The 17,877-nt window shown below is 54.9% G+C and overlaps 1 protein-coding gene across 1 annotated transcript in view; it reads right to left on the bottom strand.

The window, feature by feature from the left end:
- The window catches only part of RUNX3 (RUNX family transcription factor 3), a 28,882-nt gene extending 21,431 nt beyond the window's left edge, over positions 1 to 7,451 (bottom strand). The window contains exons 1-2 of the mRNA XM_055574849.1: positions 7,107 to 7,451; positions 5,009 to 5,165 (exon numbers count right to left, since the gene is read on the bottom strand). Coding sequence (XP_055430824.1) covers positions 5,009 to 5,165; positions 7,107 to 7,397 — 448 coding nt within the window. The 5' untranslated portion in view covers positions 7,398 to 7,451. The remainder of the gene's footprint in view (positions 1 to 5,008; positions 5,166 to 7,106) is intronic.
- Positions 7,452 to 17,877: the final 10,426 nt, after the last annotated feature.

Below are 17,877 nucleotides of genomic sequence, written 5' to 3'. Positions count from 1 at the left end.
CACTTCCACTTGCTAGGCTTGAATTTCCTCCTAAGGCTTATTACTGCTAATAATCCATCTACTTGTTTATCTTGTCTCCCTCCACTAGATGAAATGGTCGAAAGGCATCATCAACTCAATGGACATGAGTGTGAGCAAACTCTGGGAGATAGTGAAGGACAGGGAAGCCTGGTGTGCTGCAGTCCATGGGGTCGTAAAGAGCCAGACACGACTGAGCAACTGAACATATAGATGATACGCTCAGTAGGGGCCAGAATATTTGTCTTCATTGCTCTGTCCCCAGCCCCTAGGACAGCATCTGGCACATAGCACGTGCCCAATGAATGTTTGTGAAATGAATTAAGGGCAGAGGTTACTGCTCCCATTTTACAGATAAGAAAACTGAGGCTCACAGCAGGGCAATGAGTTGGCCAGGAACACGATAACCAAGCAGAACCCGGAAAGGTTAGCACTTACTGGAGCCTACCCCGCCACAATGACCCTAAGCATCTACTCCTTGGGTGTGAAAAACTCCACCCTAATAGGCAGCAAGCCACAGGCCAGCCCTGAGGTCACCAGCCCACCTCAACAGCTTCCTCCCAGTTTCTAGGCCTGACACCACCCTTCCCAGGTACCCACAGAGAGGAGGGAGGGAGGAGCTGGGACCTGGGAGCAGGAGTGGGAGGGGTCAGGTGTCAGGTGCCACAGGAGGCTGCGCCCCCCACCCCCGCGAACCAGAGGTGGGGGAAGCCGTCTCCCAGAGCACCCCTCGCCTCTCTCTGTGCCTGGCAGCAAACCCATCCAGCCGTCTCTTAAGGGCAGGAAGCTGAGAGGACTTTGTGCAGGAATCCCAGGCTCACCTGTATATCAAGGTGCAACTCCTGGACTGTCGGCAGGTGGCCCTGCAAGTGGGGGCCGGAGTCCTAGTCTGGAGATTGCTGCTCTGTGGGGCTGAGAACGGCCCCCAGACTTCGCCAGAGGACCCGGGTTTCGGTTGCTGAATGCAGCAGAACGTGGTGGGGTCTGGCAGTGTGGTCCTGGGCAAGTCTCTGTCCCTCTAGGCCTGGGTTCCTGTGGAACGAGTCCCCGCCCCTGGGGCTTCATGGACAGGGGGAGGACTCATCTCTGGGGGCCTCTGGATTTGTTCAGGGTCGACCAAGAAGCCATCTACTCCTCTCCCACCAGCGGTCCCCCTAAGTCTGTGTCCACGATCGCATTCCAAATTTCTTGCCACACACTGAGGTTTCTTTTTAACCAGTTCATGACGGTTCAGTTCTTTTCATCTTCACCTAGGCCAGTGGCCCCCTCCTCAGTTCAGTTCAGTTCAGTTCAGTCAGTCAGTCGTGTCTGACTCTTTGCGGCCCCAGGGACTATAGCATGCCAGGCCTCCCTGTCCATCACCAACTCCCGAAGTTTACTCAAACTCAGGTCCATTGAGTCAGTGATGCCACCCAACCACCTCATCCTCTGTTGTCCCCTTCTCCTTCTACCTTCAATTTTTTCTAGCATCAGGGTCTTTTCCAGTGAGTCAGTTCTTCCCCTCAGGTGGCCAAAGTACTGGGAGTTTCAGCTTCAGCATCAGTCCTTCCAATGAATATTCAGGACTGATTTCCTTTAGGATGGACTGGTTGGATCTCCTTGCAGTCCAAGGGACTCTCAAGAGTCTTCTCCAACACCCACAGTTCAAAAGCATCAATTCTTCGGTGCTCAGCTAAAAACCACAGCTTTGACTAGGGGCCATTTTGGGAGTTTACGGTGCGTGGTCCTCAAGGGGTGGGATGTGGTGGGTGGGGAGATACAAATGTCAAGCACTGCACAAGGCAATGGATTATTCACTGCTTCTGTGTGAAAAGCAGCTTACAGACAGTCTCTGAGCCATGAGCCTAACTCAGTTTTACATAAACCAGAAGTTTTTGCACTCTTTTAACATCTATTGAATTTTCCAGGAGAGAAGATAGTTCCTTAATTGTTTCAAAAAATTTTTGCTCAGAGTTTTGCCAAAAATTTCTCACAGCTTCAGCAAATCGTGACCCTGGCGAAGGTGCCACATTCAGACTTTGAGTCATGTACACCTGGCCTGTAGGGTTGGAGGTCACAGGGCTTCCGCTAGAGGTACAAACATCCATCCACCCCACAGTGTCTGTCGGCTCCAACATTTACATATTCAAATAGATACACTGTGATAAGTTACTTTTCCTTTCTCTCCATTAGAGTTATGGAATTATATCGATTTTGAGAATGCATGTAGGTGGATAGATTACGACAATATCATGCACATTTCAACCATAGGATGGTAGAGGGCATGTTGCAAAAATCTTCTGTAAGAAGGGGTGCTGCGTCTGGCAGGGCGGGGACGTCAGCCCTAATCACTGCAGGAGAATGACTTGGTTTCCTTCCCTTTCTTCTCTTGGTTTACACTTTCAGGCTTATCATGAGAGCTCTGTGGTAGTTCTGTGTATATGTCTTGCAAGGAAATCTCTTTCTTAGAATTAAGGCAGGATCAAGGGATAAAAAGCAAGGAGATGAACAAAAGTTTTCCTCTGGCTTCTTAAGTTCTGGCAGAAGTCAGAGAGCCAGGGAAAGGCTTGGAGTCCCAAACCCCAGGCTGTCCTGATTCCTAACGTGGCCCAAACTGTCTGTGTCAACCACCGATGTGTTCCTGGGAGGGAATTTCCCAATGGGCAGGCTGGGCGCAGCAGAGGTGTGGTTGCATGCCACAGGACCCCTGTGTCCTCCTTCCTCACTGCCAGCCGCCTCCACTTCTCCCACTCAACAATTCACACCTTCTGGTTTTCCCCCACCCCCGCCCAAACCACACCATAATCAGAGAATCAGTGACTGTCACCACTCAAAGGGACTTCAAAGGTCTCCTCCAGTCCCAGGCACTTGAAGTAACACAGTCTCTAACCTGTATCCCGTTCTCAGCAGGTGCCAACCGATACACTAGTACCAGTTTCCTTAATGCTCAAAGAAATCCCACAAGGGAGGTACGAGTATTGCCCCATTTTACAGATGAGGAAACAACAGAGACACACAGAGGTTAGTAAGCCATTTGCTCAGTGTCATCCAGCCAGTCACCAGCAGAGCTGGGACTGGAACCGGGTTGGTTGGTCGCAGAGTCCAGGCTGTCTGATGAGCCTCCAAGGTCTGCAAGGCTCATCGAGTTCCATGGGCATCGGAACTCCCACTCAGGCCTCTTCTGCCTCCTAGGACCACTGAGACTGGAGAGAGAATGGAGTTTGTAAACTCCACCTCCTGCACCTCCCATAGTCAGGATCCCAGCCTCCCTCCACAGTGCCTGCTCCAAGAGCCCACGGCTGAATGATACTTTGGAAACCTAGCTCCCTCTCTGTGGGCCTTGCGGGGTGGGTGCAGGTCTGTGGGTATAAATACTACCAAGAAATAATTTTCAGTGGAGGGGATGGCCAGGTGAAGTCTCAGGAACACACAAAATAACCAATTTGTCACTTCCCAGGAGAGGGAGTAGGGGGAACCACTCCTGACGCTTCGCTGGGCTCCCAGCATGACTGCCCCTTCTGCTGCAGCTCCAGGGGGCCTCCATTGCCACTGGTGGACCCGGCCACCGCCCGAGATCCAACCGCATCCGAGCGAGCCCCCCGCCGACCAGTGGCCCGACTCTCCACTTGGGGCTGGGGCTGGGATTAAGTTGCAAAAGGCTTGAGAGATTGGGAATGACAAAGGGGGCTTGGAGACTAATTAGGAGCAGCAATGAAAGCTTAATTCATAAAAGCAAACATTTTCCATCCATCAACCTGCAACCAGTTAAGGGCAACGTTTGAAAGAAATCTGTGCGTGGGGAAGGGAGCCAACAGGAACAGGAAATGTTTGAAAGAATGTAAACTATTTCAGTTTCATAAAAAAGTAACAAGTAAACAGTTATTACATGCAAATAATGCCCTGGTTTTAATTAATGCTGAAAAGTCAAAATATGTTTGACATTTGTATGTATACATTGAACGGCTGGAGAGGAAAAAATGGTGCCCAGATGCCCGTTTCCGAGCTGGGCTGGCGGCTCAGAGAGAACTAAAACCTTAAGAAGGTCTTGTTTATTGGTGATGAAAAGTACAATTCTGCCTCAGCCTCTGTGGAGACTGGAAGCAGAGGGAACCTAGCTAGCTTTCTTAACAAGCTGGAGGGGTCGGCTGGTTGCCTGGAAAGGACACTCCCCGCTTTTAGCTTTTCGGCAGCCTGGTCTTAAAGGGCCAGCAAGCCCTTAAGTCTCCATTTCGCCCCTGCCGGGGTTCTAGGATTTCTTAATCCAGAAGTGATGATGGGGTTTCAGGTCCCAGCCACCTCCCACTCAATAGCCCCTGGCGGCAGCCACAGTGGCGTCTGGTCCTGCCTTCCCTCATAATGCCCCAGGAAGATCAGATAGGCAGGATGGCACACCAGCCTGGTTTCTAGAGTGGGAGATGGCAGCCTTCAAGCTCTGCTTTCCAGCACCCAGCATCCTGCACTGCATTTGTTTTTTTTTTTTTTTTCTTTTCTAAACCACCTTAAGGTTCAAAGGGGCTGGCGAAACTGTGGCTTCGGGAGACCACAGCTGGGGAGAGGCAGCCTCAAAGTGTGGGGGAGACTCCACCCCAGTGGAGAGAGTGGTTGGGGTGTTCGGGGCCCCAAAGACGAAGGATTTGTCTAAACCAGCTTCTAAGTAACGCGCCGCGCCGTAAAGACCCACGAGGCCCCATTTTGAGCTTGTTGGTCCACGATCTCCCAGCATCTTTTGTGAGGCTGAGGCGCTTAATTGGGAAAGAGGGGAGACGCGGAAGGCTTCACAAGTTAGTAAACCCCAGAAACGGGAAGAAAACTGTGTCTTTTCTGGCCAAGGACCCTAACTTTCTCCACGTCCTCAAAAGGGTCTGAAACACCTTAAGGAGTTCCAAACTGCTGTTTTGGACAGAGCTGGGCCTGGAGACCTGCTTCGAGGGCTTCTGCAAGGACCCCAAAACCTCGTTCTCAGCTTACTTCCCTGCGCCTTTGCCATCGCCAAAGTCGCCCTTCCGCTCACCTCGCCCACTGCGGCCCACGAAGCGGAGGTCGTTGAACCTGGCTACCTGGTTCTTCATGACGGCCGAGGCGTTGCGCAGCTCAGCGGAGTAGTTCTCGTCGTTGCCCGCCATCACTGTCACCACCGTTCCATCCGGCACGTCCCCCAGCGCCACCACCTGAGGGCACAGGGGCAGGGGGACAGCTTAGGCAGGTAGGGGAGGCCAGCGAAAGAAGGGGAGGGGCAGGGTCAGCAGCTCCCCTACGCGGCCCAGGCGCAGTGCGGATTTTTCAAATGCGGGGGTGGAGAAGAGGCTTAAAAACGATAGACACTTGCGCCCCCACCCCCAATACCACAAAAATCAAAAGGCAAAAATCTCTACTTTCCACACCCAAATCCTACATCAACTGGTTAAGTCACGTCCTGAAGAATTGATCCTTTCAATGCAATGAAACCTAAGTGAAAGCGGGGAATGAACACAGCCGCTATGTCCTGGGGTGCAGTTCCTCTCTTCCCTTAGGCTTGAGCAAAAGAGGAATCAACATGCTCCTAGCAACCGAGTCTCTGAGTGAAAATAATATCAACAACAACAATAACGGGACTGCTCCCCCACATTCAATTAATGCAAGAGCCCTTTGGGGTATGAAATGGGGCCCCGAAATGCAGCCCAGGCCCAGTTTATCAGCCTCTGCAGAGCCTGAATTCGTTATGCAGGGGAAATGCAAAACGCAAAACAAACTGCTGTTTTGAGAGGGGCTGCCCAGAAACCCCCTTTAAAGTGAGAGAGGGGCTTCTGATAGCAGGAGGATGCACCTGTTGGGGAATTGCAAAATGAAGGTGGAGATGCCCCCCTAATACAGTCTTCCCCACCCCAGGCTCCAAGGAGCATGGAGAGGCAGATGCCTTTTGCAAAGGAAATCAGACTGCAAAGGCAGTCACAGCCATTTAAACGTGGCCACCGCGTGCAGGGACTAGGGATCCAGATGGTAAAAATTTCAAGGAGAAAATGTTTGGGGTCTGATTAAAAAGGCCAGATTTCCTGTCAACATCCTGTCTTCTTTTAATTTCAAAGATTCCTTTTAAGCTCCAAGTGACAGTAAAACCTCCGATCTGAGGATTAAAGTCACACGGGCCTCCCCCTCCCCCTCCTCCCCGGGAGATTTTCCCCACTGGTATTTTAAGATGTCACCCGGGAGACCTCAAAGAGCCACTCATCCCTTTTTCCAATTTGGAGTCGTCTTAATGGGACCGAAGACGGCCTCGGCTGCCAGGAGCCGCTGTTTCCAGCCACCTCGGGCACCCGCCACCCCCAGCCGCTGGCCCTTCCTGCGTTGCCCTTTCTCACGGCAGCTGTGAGAGGTTTAGGGGAAAACCAAGGCGTTTTCGTTTCATCTCGCTGCCCCCTTAAAAAAAAATGAAAATGAAACAGTCGCCTACTCCCCAGCAAAGAGAAAAAAAGCTCCTCGGGATGGCTACTAGGGGCTGCCAGGGGTGGGAGCGCACCGCTCCCCTCCCCCAATCTCGGTCTGACATTCGGGTTCCCGGCCAGCAATCGTTTAGGGTTCAGGGCCCCCCATCACGGCCTGGAGCCTCCCGGTGTAAAATTTCAGAAGCCAGGAGTTGACGGTGTGAGCAGGAAGTGTTTTCTGAGAGCCGTGCAGGAGGAGGGGTGCGGGCAGGGGAGGGTAGGCCCTCTCCCACCCTCCGCACCCCGCCTCCGGGGTCCTCGCCCGGGTCCCAGGGCTCCTCTCTGCCCCGCTCGCTGCCCGCAGGGCTGTATCCGAGGGATCCGGTTGGGGAAGAGCGAAACCCCATCCGCCCGTTTCCGCATCAACGGTCTCTCCGCAGGGCCCCTCTTCTCCACCACCCCAAGACCGAAGGTGGCAAAGCCCTTAAAAAGTCATCCGTGCCGGGTGCATTCTAGAGCGTACGCCCAAGTCCCCGGGTGGAGCGCGCAAAAGCTCCGGGGGGCCCGGCGGCCGGGCTCTCACCGCTGGGGTCTCTCGGGCGCCTCCCTTCCCCTCCCTTTTCCGGGGCTTTGACTCCTGCAGCGGAGACGCCCGGAGCCGCCTGGCCGGTGTCCTCCCGCCCGGGGGTGAGGGGCCTCCCCGGCACTCACCTTGAAGGCGACGGGCAGCGTCTTGTTGCAACGCCAGTGCGAGGGCAGTACGGAGCAGAGGAAGTTGGGGCTGTCTGTGCGCACGAGCTCGCCCGCGTGGTCCGCCAGCACATCCACCATCGAGCGCACCTCGGGTCGGGCGCGCCCGCCGGGGCCCACGGCCGCCTGCGCGGTCAGCGCGCCGCTGTTCTCGCCCATCTTGCCGCCGCCGCCGCCGCCGCCGCCGCAGGGGAAGGCCGTGGAGGGAGGTGTGAAGCGGCGGCTGGTGCTCGGGTCTACAGGAATACGCATAACAGCGGCCGTCAGGGTGCCGGGCGGGCGGCGGCGGCGGCTCGGCTCCCCCGGGGGCGGCCGGCGCGGGCGCCTCTCCTCCGCCGCCGCTGCTGCTGCTGCCGCTGCGAGAAGCGGGAAAGCAGAAGCGGCCGGGCTGGGGCCTCAGGGCGCCGGGGCGTGGGGTGGGGTGGGGTGGCGGGGGGCGGCGCCCGGGGACGCCCGCCGCGAGGCCTCACCACCCCCCCGACGGCCGCGCCGCTGGCCCGGCCCGCTAGTCCCGCATCTTGGGCGTGTAGCGCGGCCCGCGTGCGGCCGCTCTTCGCGGCGGTCCCGGCGGCCTCGCTCAGGCTGCGGCGGAGCCCGCCGCCCGCCCGCCGTCCGCAGCCCGCTCGCGGCCGCCCCACCGACTGGGCGGCCGCAGCCCCAGAACAAAATCCTCGAGAACCGAGTGGCCGCGCCGCCGCCGCCGCCCGCGCGGGGTTAGTACCCCCGGGGGCCCGCGAGGGCGGGGCCGGCCCGAGCGACGCGTCGCACAGCCAATGGGAGCCCCCATCGCGGGCACCTCGGCTGCGCTCGCCGGGGAGGAACGGGGGCCGCCGAAGGCCGCCCAACGGGGAGGGGCGGAAGGCTCCGCCCGGGGAGGGCGCCCGGGGTCCGGGCTGGGCCCCCCGACTCCCTGCGCGACAGCCCTGGGCTCCTGCAGAGTTCTGGGAGCTGGAGCCGAGGCTGAGAATTTGTTTAAAACGTCTAGTCCTTCCTGCCGCCCCCCGCCCCCCCCCAGCTTCTTCGGGTGCCCTTCCCGGCCGCCGGCAGCCAGGCCTCCCCAGCTCCAGCTGCTTTCGGCCTGTGAAACTTGCACCCCCCAACCCCCAAGATGGGGACTGCGCGGGGGAGGGGGGGCGGGCCTCAAGTCCGGTAACACCAAGCGAGTAGCGGCCCCAGAGTGCCTTTTCCCTGCCCCTACCTGTCCCGCAAATTATTTTGACCCCAGAAACTCCACCGCACACGAGATGACGCTCACCAGCCAGAGGCCTCTGCAGCACCGAGCCCTGCGCAACTTTCCTCCCGGCCCGGGGCCAGGGAGAAGGGTGTCCCTTCCGTGCCCGCATCGGCGTGGGGGCAAGTAACACCATTCCTCTCCGCTCTCCCCTCCAAAAATGACTTTCAGGATCGCGCAGGCCTCGCTGCGTCGTCGGCCTATGGTTCTTTGAAAAACACGACGGTGCCTGAAAAACGCGAGCTTTTCCACTCCCCCATCGCTCCCCCAACCTCCAAGCCCCAACCCCCCGCGGGCATGTAAACGCCGTCCTGCTTCGTAGGAGAGGACCAGAATTCGTGATGAGAAGGAAACCGTGCAGAGAACGCGCGGGAAAGGCTGCAAAGGATAAGGGCCCCGGCTTCCAAAGCAGGGAATTTTCATCCACCCGGTGTATGCAAACTGGCCCACGCGGGTCCACGCCCACGTCTTCCCGGGCAGTGCGCTCTGGCCCTGCGGCAAGAACGCAGACAGCTCTGCCGAGGCACCTTCTGCTCGCCAGCCCGGCGTCCTCGCTCCTTCTCCCCTTCTCCCCTTTCCCGACCGCGTGGCCCAACCGCTCCCGGAGGCAAAACAGGCAAATGAGCCCCTCTCCAGCCTCTTACGCCGGGATAGCGGGCCTAGGGACAGGCTACACAGAGGAGGAGGACTGGAAAGATCAAGCCCCCATTCGCTCTGGATTATCGCCCCAGATGGACCCCCTGGAGTCTGGGAAACGAACGCGTGCAGAGTCTGCCCGCCGTTTTGGAGATCGGGTTGGATATTCGTTGTTTCCGGCCTTGGACAGGTGCAAAACGACGGATTCCAAGCCTCGGGAGCGGAGAAACATAGGATCCGATGGCGGCAGCAAGATCTCGCCCTGGATCTGACCCATCGCGGGCCACTTAGTCTTTGCCAAACGAAATCAAGCCCTGTATCGGGTCTAGGATAGACCGACCCAACCTGACCCAACCTCGACCACCTGGAGAGCTGGTCCTCAGCCCTGTCAGAGCCTCACACCAGTCCCTCTCAGACCATTTAGAGAGCGGGGACAACGAAGGTCCCTTGCTGGACCTTTTTATAGAGCCTGCACTTAGCAGTTGCAGATCTCTAGGAGGGGCCTGCACACTCTCTGGAGCGCTGGCACTGGCTGCAGAACTGGAGGAAAGTGAGGAACAGGGGCCTTGGGGCATCCGACCTCTGGGAGCTTCCCTCTGCAAAGGCCCACCTTGTCTTGTCCAGGTAGGGCCCGGGGCCAGGAAGGGCGGGTGACTCTGTGCTGCCCCGGAGCGGCTTTGGGGGTCGGGACCCGCTGCATCTGGGGTTTGTAAATTTGATTTGTTGAGTGGTTTTGGTTTGCAGCCGTGCCCTTCCTGGTCTCTCTGCCTGATTTCTCCCTTTTGTCCTACGGCTGGTTTACAAATGGGTTTCCTGAGGATAGGACTCCTGTGGGTCCTGGCACCTGGCCAGAAGTGCCCGCACGGCTCCAGCCCAAGAGAAAGGCGCTCGCTGCCGGTGGGTGCCAGAACCAGGGAACCTGGGTTTGTAGACACTTGGGTCCCCAGCTGGAGATCGCCGGGGCCGCGGGGCAAGGAGCAGTCCCGGGACCCACCGCTAGTTGACGCCTGCACTCTGCCAGCCGCGGAGGTTCTGGGCACAGATGTGCACCAGGCGCCACCGGCCGGCTCCTACAAGCCGCCCTCCCACCCGATTCCTCACCATCTGTGCGGCCACATATCGGACAAACCAGTGGCTTTGTGGTAGATCGAAGGCTGCCCTCCCCGCCCCCCATGGACGTGGATGCTCTGTGCCTTATCTCAGACCCCGGAGCATTCCGGCACCCTCTGACCCTCTGCAGAACGTTCTCTCTGGTAGACGTGCGCAGTCTTGTCCTGTTCTCGGGGGGACCCGGGGGGAGGAGCACACACAGGAACAGACCAACTCGGTCCCAATTTCAACCTAAGACCAGCCCATTTTTGTCCCCACCCCAGACTGACAGACCTAGCATCACACCTCTCTCTCCTCTCCCCACCCCATCTCTCCCCATTTTCAAAAGACAGTTTCAGTTGGAAATCTACTTCCCGCCCTGGGGCCCACAGATATCTCTCCCTTCCCCATCTTGTGTGGATAGGGATCCCTTCTTCTTCTCTGGGACCCATCGACAGCCACTCTCAAATAGCCCCCATCTAAGGGCATGCCAGGTTGTCTGCAACAGGGAGAGGAAGCCAGGAGGTCTGGACCTACCTTGGCCCAGAGCTAGGTAAACAGAAACATAACCTGGGGCCTTGCAGAGTCTGGGTTCTGGGAAACACTCCTTCCCCAGGGGGAGGGAGTCAGAATGATCCCGTGTTGGGCGCCCCGCTCCTGCTGCTGGAGGGTGTTTAGGAGGGTGCTTCAGCTGCATTCCTGGCAGTGAGGTGCCTGCACGTGTCTCCCCTCCTACCAGAGAGCTTCTGAGAGCGAGTCTGATTCCCAGGGAGTCCCAGTGCCTGGGGAGGGGTGAGGATCCTCCGTCTGTGGCAGGTAGTGGACTTAGATGCTCTGGAAAACCTTCTTCTAAGAGGTCCACTGGCTGTGGAAGGAGCTTGGGTCTGCGGTTCCCCTGCATGATTTCTTCCACCACCTACCGTGATCTGGGGTAAATTGCTTAAAACTCTCCAAGCCTCATCTGTTTCTTCTGTGAAGTGGGAGTAATAACAGTGGTCTCTTAGAATCATGCGTAAAGTGCTTGGCACACGCCTGGCACATAGGTGGTGCTCCATCCATGCAAGCTGGTACAGTTATGCTCAAAAATAAGTCCTGATCACCCCTTGTACACGGCCTTTGGCAAGTCCCTTCCCCTCTCTGGGCCTCACATTTTCCGTTTGTGAAATATCCAGTCCTCACATTTAAAGCTTGCCTGAGTCAGAGCCTGGTCCATGGTGGTCCTGTCCCAGATGGTTCTCCTGGAGGTGGTGGTGGGGTCCCTGGGGGAGCTAAGGACTGTCTGCGACCTGCCTCCAGGCAGAGGCAGCTTGCAGGAGGGTTTTCAGCCACCACCAGAGGACTACTCATGTCTTGATCTTGAGGATTCACCTTCCCCTGGGCTCTCAGACCCTCCTTCAGGAAACCCACTGGTCCCGCCCCTTACCTCCCCACAGGCAGACACTTTCCTAACTTGAAACTTGCCTCAGCACCCCCTCCCTCCCCGGGAGGTGGTTGTTCCCTTTATTCCCTGGAGCCGCTCCCAGGAGCCCTAGTCCAGTGAATAACACAGAGGACTGTCAGCTAGAAGCTAATGACTTCTCCCAACCTGGCTTCCACACCCCCACTCCAGAGGGAACCATGGGGAAACCTGTTTCATGCCTTGTGCCCTGGAACTCCAGGAGGGACATTCCTGTCCCTCGCTTTGCCTCAGTCTCCTCTACTGTGAACGGAGGTTGTTCTGATGATTCCATTTCACAACCTGAAGGGGACGGGTATTGTGCTTCACCAAATCAGATATACCATCAGTTGTTCTATGTGCAAGAATAAGAAAGCAACTGCTGCTAATTAAACTAGGGCTTGTCTGCATCCTTATTTCAGATATATGCATTTATACATATGTAAGTTTTATTATTAATATATATGCTATCCAGTGGTGGGGGTAGCTCAGCCGTGTCCAACTCTTGGCGACCCCATGGACTGTAGCCGCCAGGCTCCTGTGTTCGTGGGGTTTCTCCCGGCGAGAATACTGGAGTGGGTTGCTATGCCCTCCTCCAGGGGATCTTCCCAACCTAGGGATCGAACCCAGGTCTGCATCGCAGGTGGATTCTTTACTGTCTGAGCCACCAGGGAATATTAATATTTATATAATAAAATAAAATTAGTGAGAAAGGGCATGAAAGACAATAATGTGGCTGAAGGGTTGTCACCTTCAGGGCAGGGAGCCTTCACCCTAGAGAATCCAGCTCTGAGGCCACCCGCCCTGGGCAGCCTTTCAGGAAGGCTTCTGCTGAGGGGACTGGAGCAGGAAGACAGATGTCCTCTCAAATTGTAGATTTTTTTTCTTTTGGAAAGGGCCAGATTCTGAGAGGAGTTGGGGGGAGCTGGGGAGAAGACGGTGGGTAGGACACAGCTACAGGCTCTGCTGTTGGCTGGTTGGACTTTTGCCCAGGGCCTGCATCTCTCTGAACCTTGGTCCCCTGGATGGTAAAGTGGGAAAAGCAGTAACAACCATGTTAGCAGAGATGTTCCCATGTACCGTCACTGTGTTTGGGCTTGAAGTGGTCTTTCAACCCTCAATTGTATGTGGTAGGTGTCATCGCCAGTTTAAATGAAAAGGAACATTGCCCAAGGTTTTCTGGGCTAAAGAGGACCAGAACCAGATTAAAAGCTCAATTTGACTCAAAATTTGGGGAGGAGGCACCCCAAATGGTTGTGTACATTCCTTGCCTCCCCCTCCAACCTTGCACTGGTTAAATGAAGAAATGGGAAGAGCCCCGCGAATGGATGGATACTGAAAGACCTCAATACGGTTAACTGCAAAAGGGTGGGGGGACTAGAGGCAATGACATCTTTAAATAGCTGTGGACTGGGGAATGAGCAGACCCTTCGGACTTGGGGGAGGGGCTCCAGGAGTTATCCACTGAGGCCCATGCACTGCCCGCTCTCCTTTCACCTCGGAACTAACCCACCTGAGAGGAGGCTGACTCAGCTGTAGCCCCCAGTTTACAGATAGGAACAACTGAGGTCCAGAATGGCAAGAGACTTAACCCGTGTCACCGAAGAAGAAGAAGAGAGACTCGGCAAGGCTGGGGGCAGCACGGTGTGGCCCCCAAAGTGGGGTGGCCTGACTTCCACCCACCCTGCTGGAACCCCGCAGGTGGAACCCTGGGCCAGGACCACACTGCACCCCACCCCACCCCCCACCCCCTGGCTGGTTGCCACCCCTTGCTCCAGGAGAAATGCCATGCTTCCCTGCAAGGATGCCCATGGCATCTGGATGCCCAGATCCCAAAAGGGAGAGGGTGGAAGGAGGGCAGGGCGCTGGTCTCAGCACAAGCCTGGCCAGAGGAGAGGAGGTGGCCCCATCAGTGGCCGGGGAAGTGGATTCTGGTTTCAGCTCCCACCCCTGGATCTGGTCTTCCTACCGCCCTCCTTGTTCCTCTCTTTGGTCATCTGTTGTTGTTGTTTAGTCTTTCAGTCATGTCCGACTCTTGCAACCCCCATGGACTGTAGCCCGCCAGGTTCCTCTGTCCATGGGATTTTCCAGGCAAGAACACTGGAGTGGGTTGCCGTGCCCTCCTCCAGGGGATCTTCCCGACCTGGGGATCAAACCCCTGTTTCTTGCATTGGCAGGCAGATTCTTTAGTGCTGAGCTTCCCACCAGGGAAGCCCATGGTCATCTATAAAGCAGAAATAATTCTGGCAGAGCTCTTTGGTCTATGATGAATAGTTATCCTAATTGATTAGACTCCTGCCGTGTGCTGGGGGTGCTACCTCAGTTATCACTAACCCTCACAATGCTTCTGCAGGGCTGAGATTTTGTCTTCTCCATTTTACAGATAGGGAAGTTGAGGTTCAGACAGTAAATAACTTATTTCCTCTGGGTCTCAGAACCTGAGAGGTTCAAACAAGAAGGTCTTGAGGGCCCTTCTTTGTTGTTGTTTTTGTGAGATCTTAGTTCCCTGACCAGGGATCGAACCCGAGGCCACTGCCAAGTCCTAACCACTAGACTGCCAGGGAAGGCCTTCAAAGACCCTTCTAAAATGACGTCTTGGTGCAGAGTTGGGCTCTGTCTCCCCTCTGCTGGCTGGTCACAGGGCCTTCCTCCATCCATGGCAATGGGTGGGTGCCAAACGACCTGCTGTTGGACCCATCAAATCAGAGGACTCTTCTGTTGGGGACAGAGGAGAGCCCGGTGTCTTGCAGCCCAAGATGGCTTCCGGGAAGAGCATGGCCTTCCCCTAGTCCCAGCATAGGGCTTCAGCTCTGGCAGTCATGGAGGGAAAGGGCTCTCTGAGTGGCTGTTTCCTCTTGCAGAGTAGAAGAAAGATAGGAGAGTTTCCAGGTTCAACATGTCTCCAAACCTTAAGCAGGTGGCAAGAATGGGATTCCAAGAAATCGGTATGCCAAACCAATTTGGGGGATAGGATTGCAACCGCACGATTACATTTCTGAGCATTATTCATCATTACTCATGGCAGTTAAGTTCATCTGTGCCTCCCAGTACTTTTATGGGAGAGGTACAGTTATCACCCCCTTTTACAGGTAAGAAAACCAAAGACAGAGAGGCTAGGTAAGTTGCCCAAGGACACACAGCTGGGAAACTGTGGTGTTCAGATTCCAACCAGGCAGACTGGCTGCAGAGCCCACGTTCCTGACTACCACACTCTGTTCTCATGGACCAGAATCAGATGCTTGAAGTTACAGTCATGGAATAGAATTAGAATCCTGGCATGAGAATTGTGGGCAGGATTCAGGATTTTATAATGTCAGACTCCACAGGGCTCTGAGATAGCATATCCAAATCTCCTGTTTATCAAGGGGCGGAACCAAGGCCTGGGGAGGGGAAGGGTCTTGCTCAAGGTCACAGCCTAGGCCAAGGGCAGAGCCTTGGACCCCCTCTCACCGCCACCCACTGACTGTGGTCCAGGGTAGTTTCCTCTCCACGGCAGGCCCTCCTCCCGCCCCCCACCCCCCCGCCCACCCAGTGGCTCCCGGGCCCAGCCAGTCCCATTAGGGATTTTCCACCTCCCCAAAAAGGTTCTAATGACTGTCAGTCCTTGTGAAGCCTTAATTAATCTCAGAGGCCGATGGCTCTGAGGAGACCGGGGGCTTTGGCCTTACGCAGATGAAGATTACGGCTCCATTTCATGTGGTGGTGGAGGAACGCCTCAGACATTCCTGCCAGCAATAAAAGCCACATGGCTTTCCAGCGTCGCCCTTGGAAAAGAAAAAAAAAAAAAAAAAAAAAGCGCAGCTCTTTGCGGAAAGAAATCAACTATGTGCTGTATGCATGGCATGAGATAAAAACGGGGTAGGACGAGGTGGAGAACAGTTGGTCTTTCATGCCACCTCCGACAGCCACCGAGCGTGGCTGGGCCCAGTGGTCGTGATCCCAGCTGCAGCCCCGGGGAGAGCGGGTGGCCCTCCACTTGCTGGTGGAAGCCAGGGTGTCAGGGCCTCAGCCCCTCAACCTGAACCGAGTCTGAGCCATGCCAGATGTCCCCACAGACGGGGCCAGCTTCCCGGGCCCATGAGCCATGCAGTCGCCCAGACCTTGCCCTTGGCTTCCTGCTCTGCCATCCCTGCCTTGACATTTCTTCACTACTTTTTGAATAAGGGGCCTGTATTTTCATTTTGCAATAATATGACCGGTCCTGCACAACAGGTCCTCCCATCAGCCAATTGCCACAGGTCCCCTGGCCCCTTGCATGGATCCAGGCCTAGGGAGAGTGTTTTCTGAGCCACCTACATTGTCTGAGATAAACTTCAGAACAATTTTCTGAATTCGGTACATGTGGAAAACTGAGGCTCAGAGAGGTTTCCATGCAGCCAGGAAGCCTAGACTGGGAATCAGGTCCCTCTGATGCCAAAGCCAGTGTCTGAACCACTCCCCGTTCTGCAGTCTTTTACATGGGCAGGGTTTTTTATTCTCCCAAAACAGAAGGGATAACTGAGGCCAGACCAGTGAAGGGACTCATGGTCATATCCAGTCAGTGGGGAGTGGGGCACTCTCTGCCAGGCTGGGTAGCAGTGGACCTGCGCCTAGACCCATAGGACTTGGTGGGGGCGGATGTCCCAGTTTTATAGCTGTTTGTTCCACTTTTAAATTTATTAGGTCTTCTATGTGGGTCATTGCCTTAAGTCTGGCCTGGGACGTAGTGGGAGTCCTGGCCCCAGCTCTCCGTTCTAAACATCTGGAAGTCCTTCGTGACTGACCTCCTTCACTCTTTCATGCTCCAGTTTTCCTCTGCTGCCCTCATTGATTGGGGAAGCAGTTGTGCCTTGCACCTTGATAAACTCAAACCAGTCCTCCATGAATCAGAAAGTTGGCGCTGAATGGAGCCTAACTGTGGTCATGACTTATGACCTGGCTCTAGCCCCTTATTCCTTGCTGGTATCCCCAGGCAAGTTTCTTCCCTCTCTGGGCCTCCAACAAACCCCATCAGAGAGAGAAATGCATTGGCACACACTTGATCCCCAGGAGGACTGTCCATCTTCAATGTTCTAGAATTTCATGTTAATCTGCAACTGGGAGCACTGAAGCCCAGGCAAGGTCAGGGACTTGTTCAAGGTTACACAGGCAGCTGGACCCAACTCTGAGGCACTGGGAGGAGTTGAGGCCTGGCTATGGAAGTTTCTATTTGTTCTTAGTCGAGGGGCATTGACTCTCTAGGTGGTTTGTGAGCCCAGAGCTTTCAGACACATCCCCAGTATCTGCTAACCTCCTTCCCAGAATGAGATTTTCCTCGGGAGGTAGAGAGTTCCCCATTGTGGGAGGTATTCAAGTTGAGGTCAGGATATTGTAGTGGGAATACAAGTGTTGGATGGAACTGGAAGCTGGACCAGGTGCCAGTGTCCAGCCTAGATTGGCTCATAGTAAGCACTTATTGAACAAATGAGAGAATGAAACCAAAGTTTCATTTGTGACCTGACAGTTAGTGACACAGTGCCTACCAACTCTGAGTTCTCGCCCTGGCAATTTTACCTGCTAATGTGTGACCCTGAGCCTTCTCAAGCCTCAGTCTCCTCATCTGTAAAATGGGGAGAATTGACCATCTTCTTAGGTGGCACAGTGGTACAGAAATCGCCTGCCAGTGCAGGAGATGCAAGAGATACAGGCTTGATCCCTGGGTTGGGAAGATCCCTAGAGGAGGAAATGGCAACCTGCTCCAATATTATTGCCTGAAAAATTTCATGGACAGATGAGCCTGGCTGGCTACAGTCCAATGGGGGTTTCAAAGAGTCAGACATGACTGAGCACACACACATGACCATCTTCCATGGTTTCCCCACAAGTAAACTTTAGTAGTTCAATGGCTCACATCCTTTATTTCTGCCTTTCAGTTTATTCCAAAGTATCTACTCATAAATGGAAAATGACGTTGAAAGGAAAAAGCCTATAAACAAGATGATGGTTAACACAAAGACCAGGAGAGTGGGTGACCATGGCATCAGGGAAGGAGAAGGAGGGATGTGATTGGGGAGGGGTGTTTGTGGGAACCCTAAGGTCCACTTAGCGGGATTTTTAAAAAGATGGGTGGTAGGTTTATGGGTCTCTATCTTATTATTATAACTTAAATAATATTTATATATACCCCCTGTTACTATATTATGCAGTAAAGAAAAGCAAAAGATAAAAAATATTTGAAAAGCTCATCCTCCCTGAAACTTCTGAAAAAAGAATAGACAAAAATGCTTAAATTTGCATAGAGTTGCAGAATTGCCCGTGGTGCATCAAAATTGGGACTTGTTTACTCTTGGTGAGATTGCTGTTTCAACCAGATTGTCCGATTG

Source organism: Bubalus kerabau, chromosome 3 (assembly GCF_029407905.1).
Source record: "Bubalus kerabau isolate K-KA32 ecotype Philippines breed swamp buffalo chromosome 3, PCC_UOA_SB_1v2, whole genome shotgun sequence".
Classification (NCBI taxonomy): Eukaryota; Metazoa; Chordata; class Mammalia; order Artiodactyla; family Bovidae; genus Bubalus; species Bubalus kerabau.
Note: the sequence above shows the minus strand (reverse complement) of the source record. Positions and strands in the feature narration are given on the sequence as shown.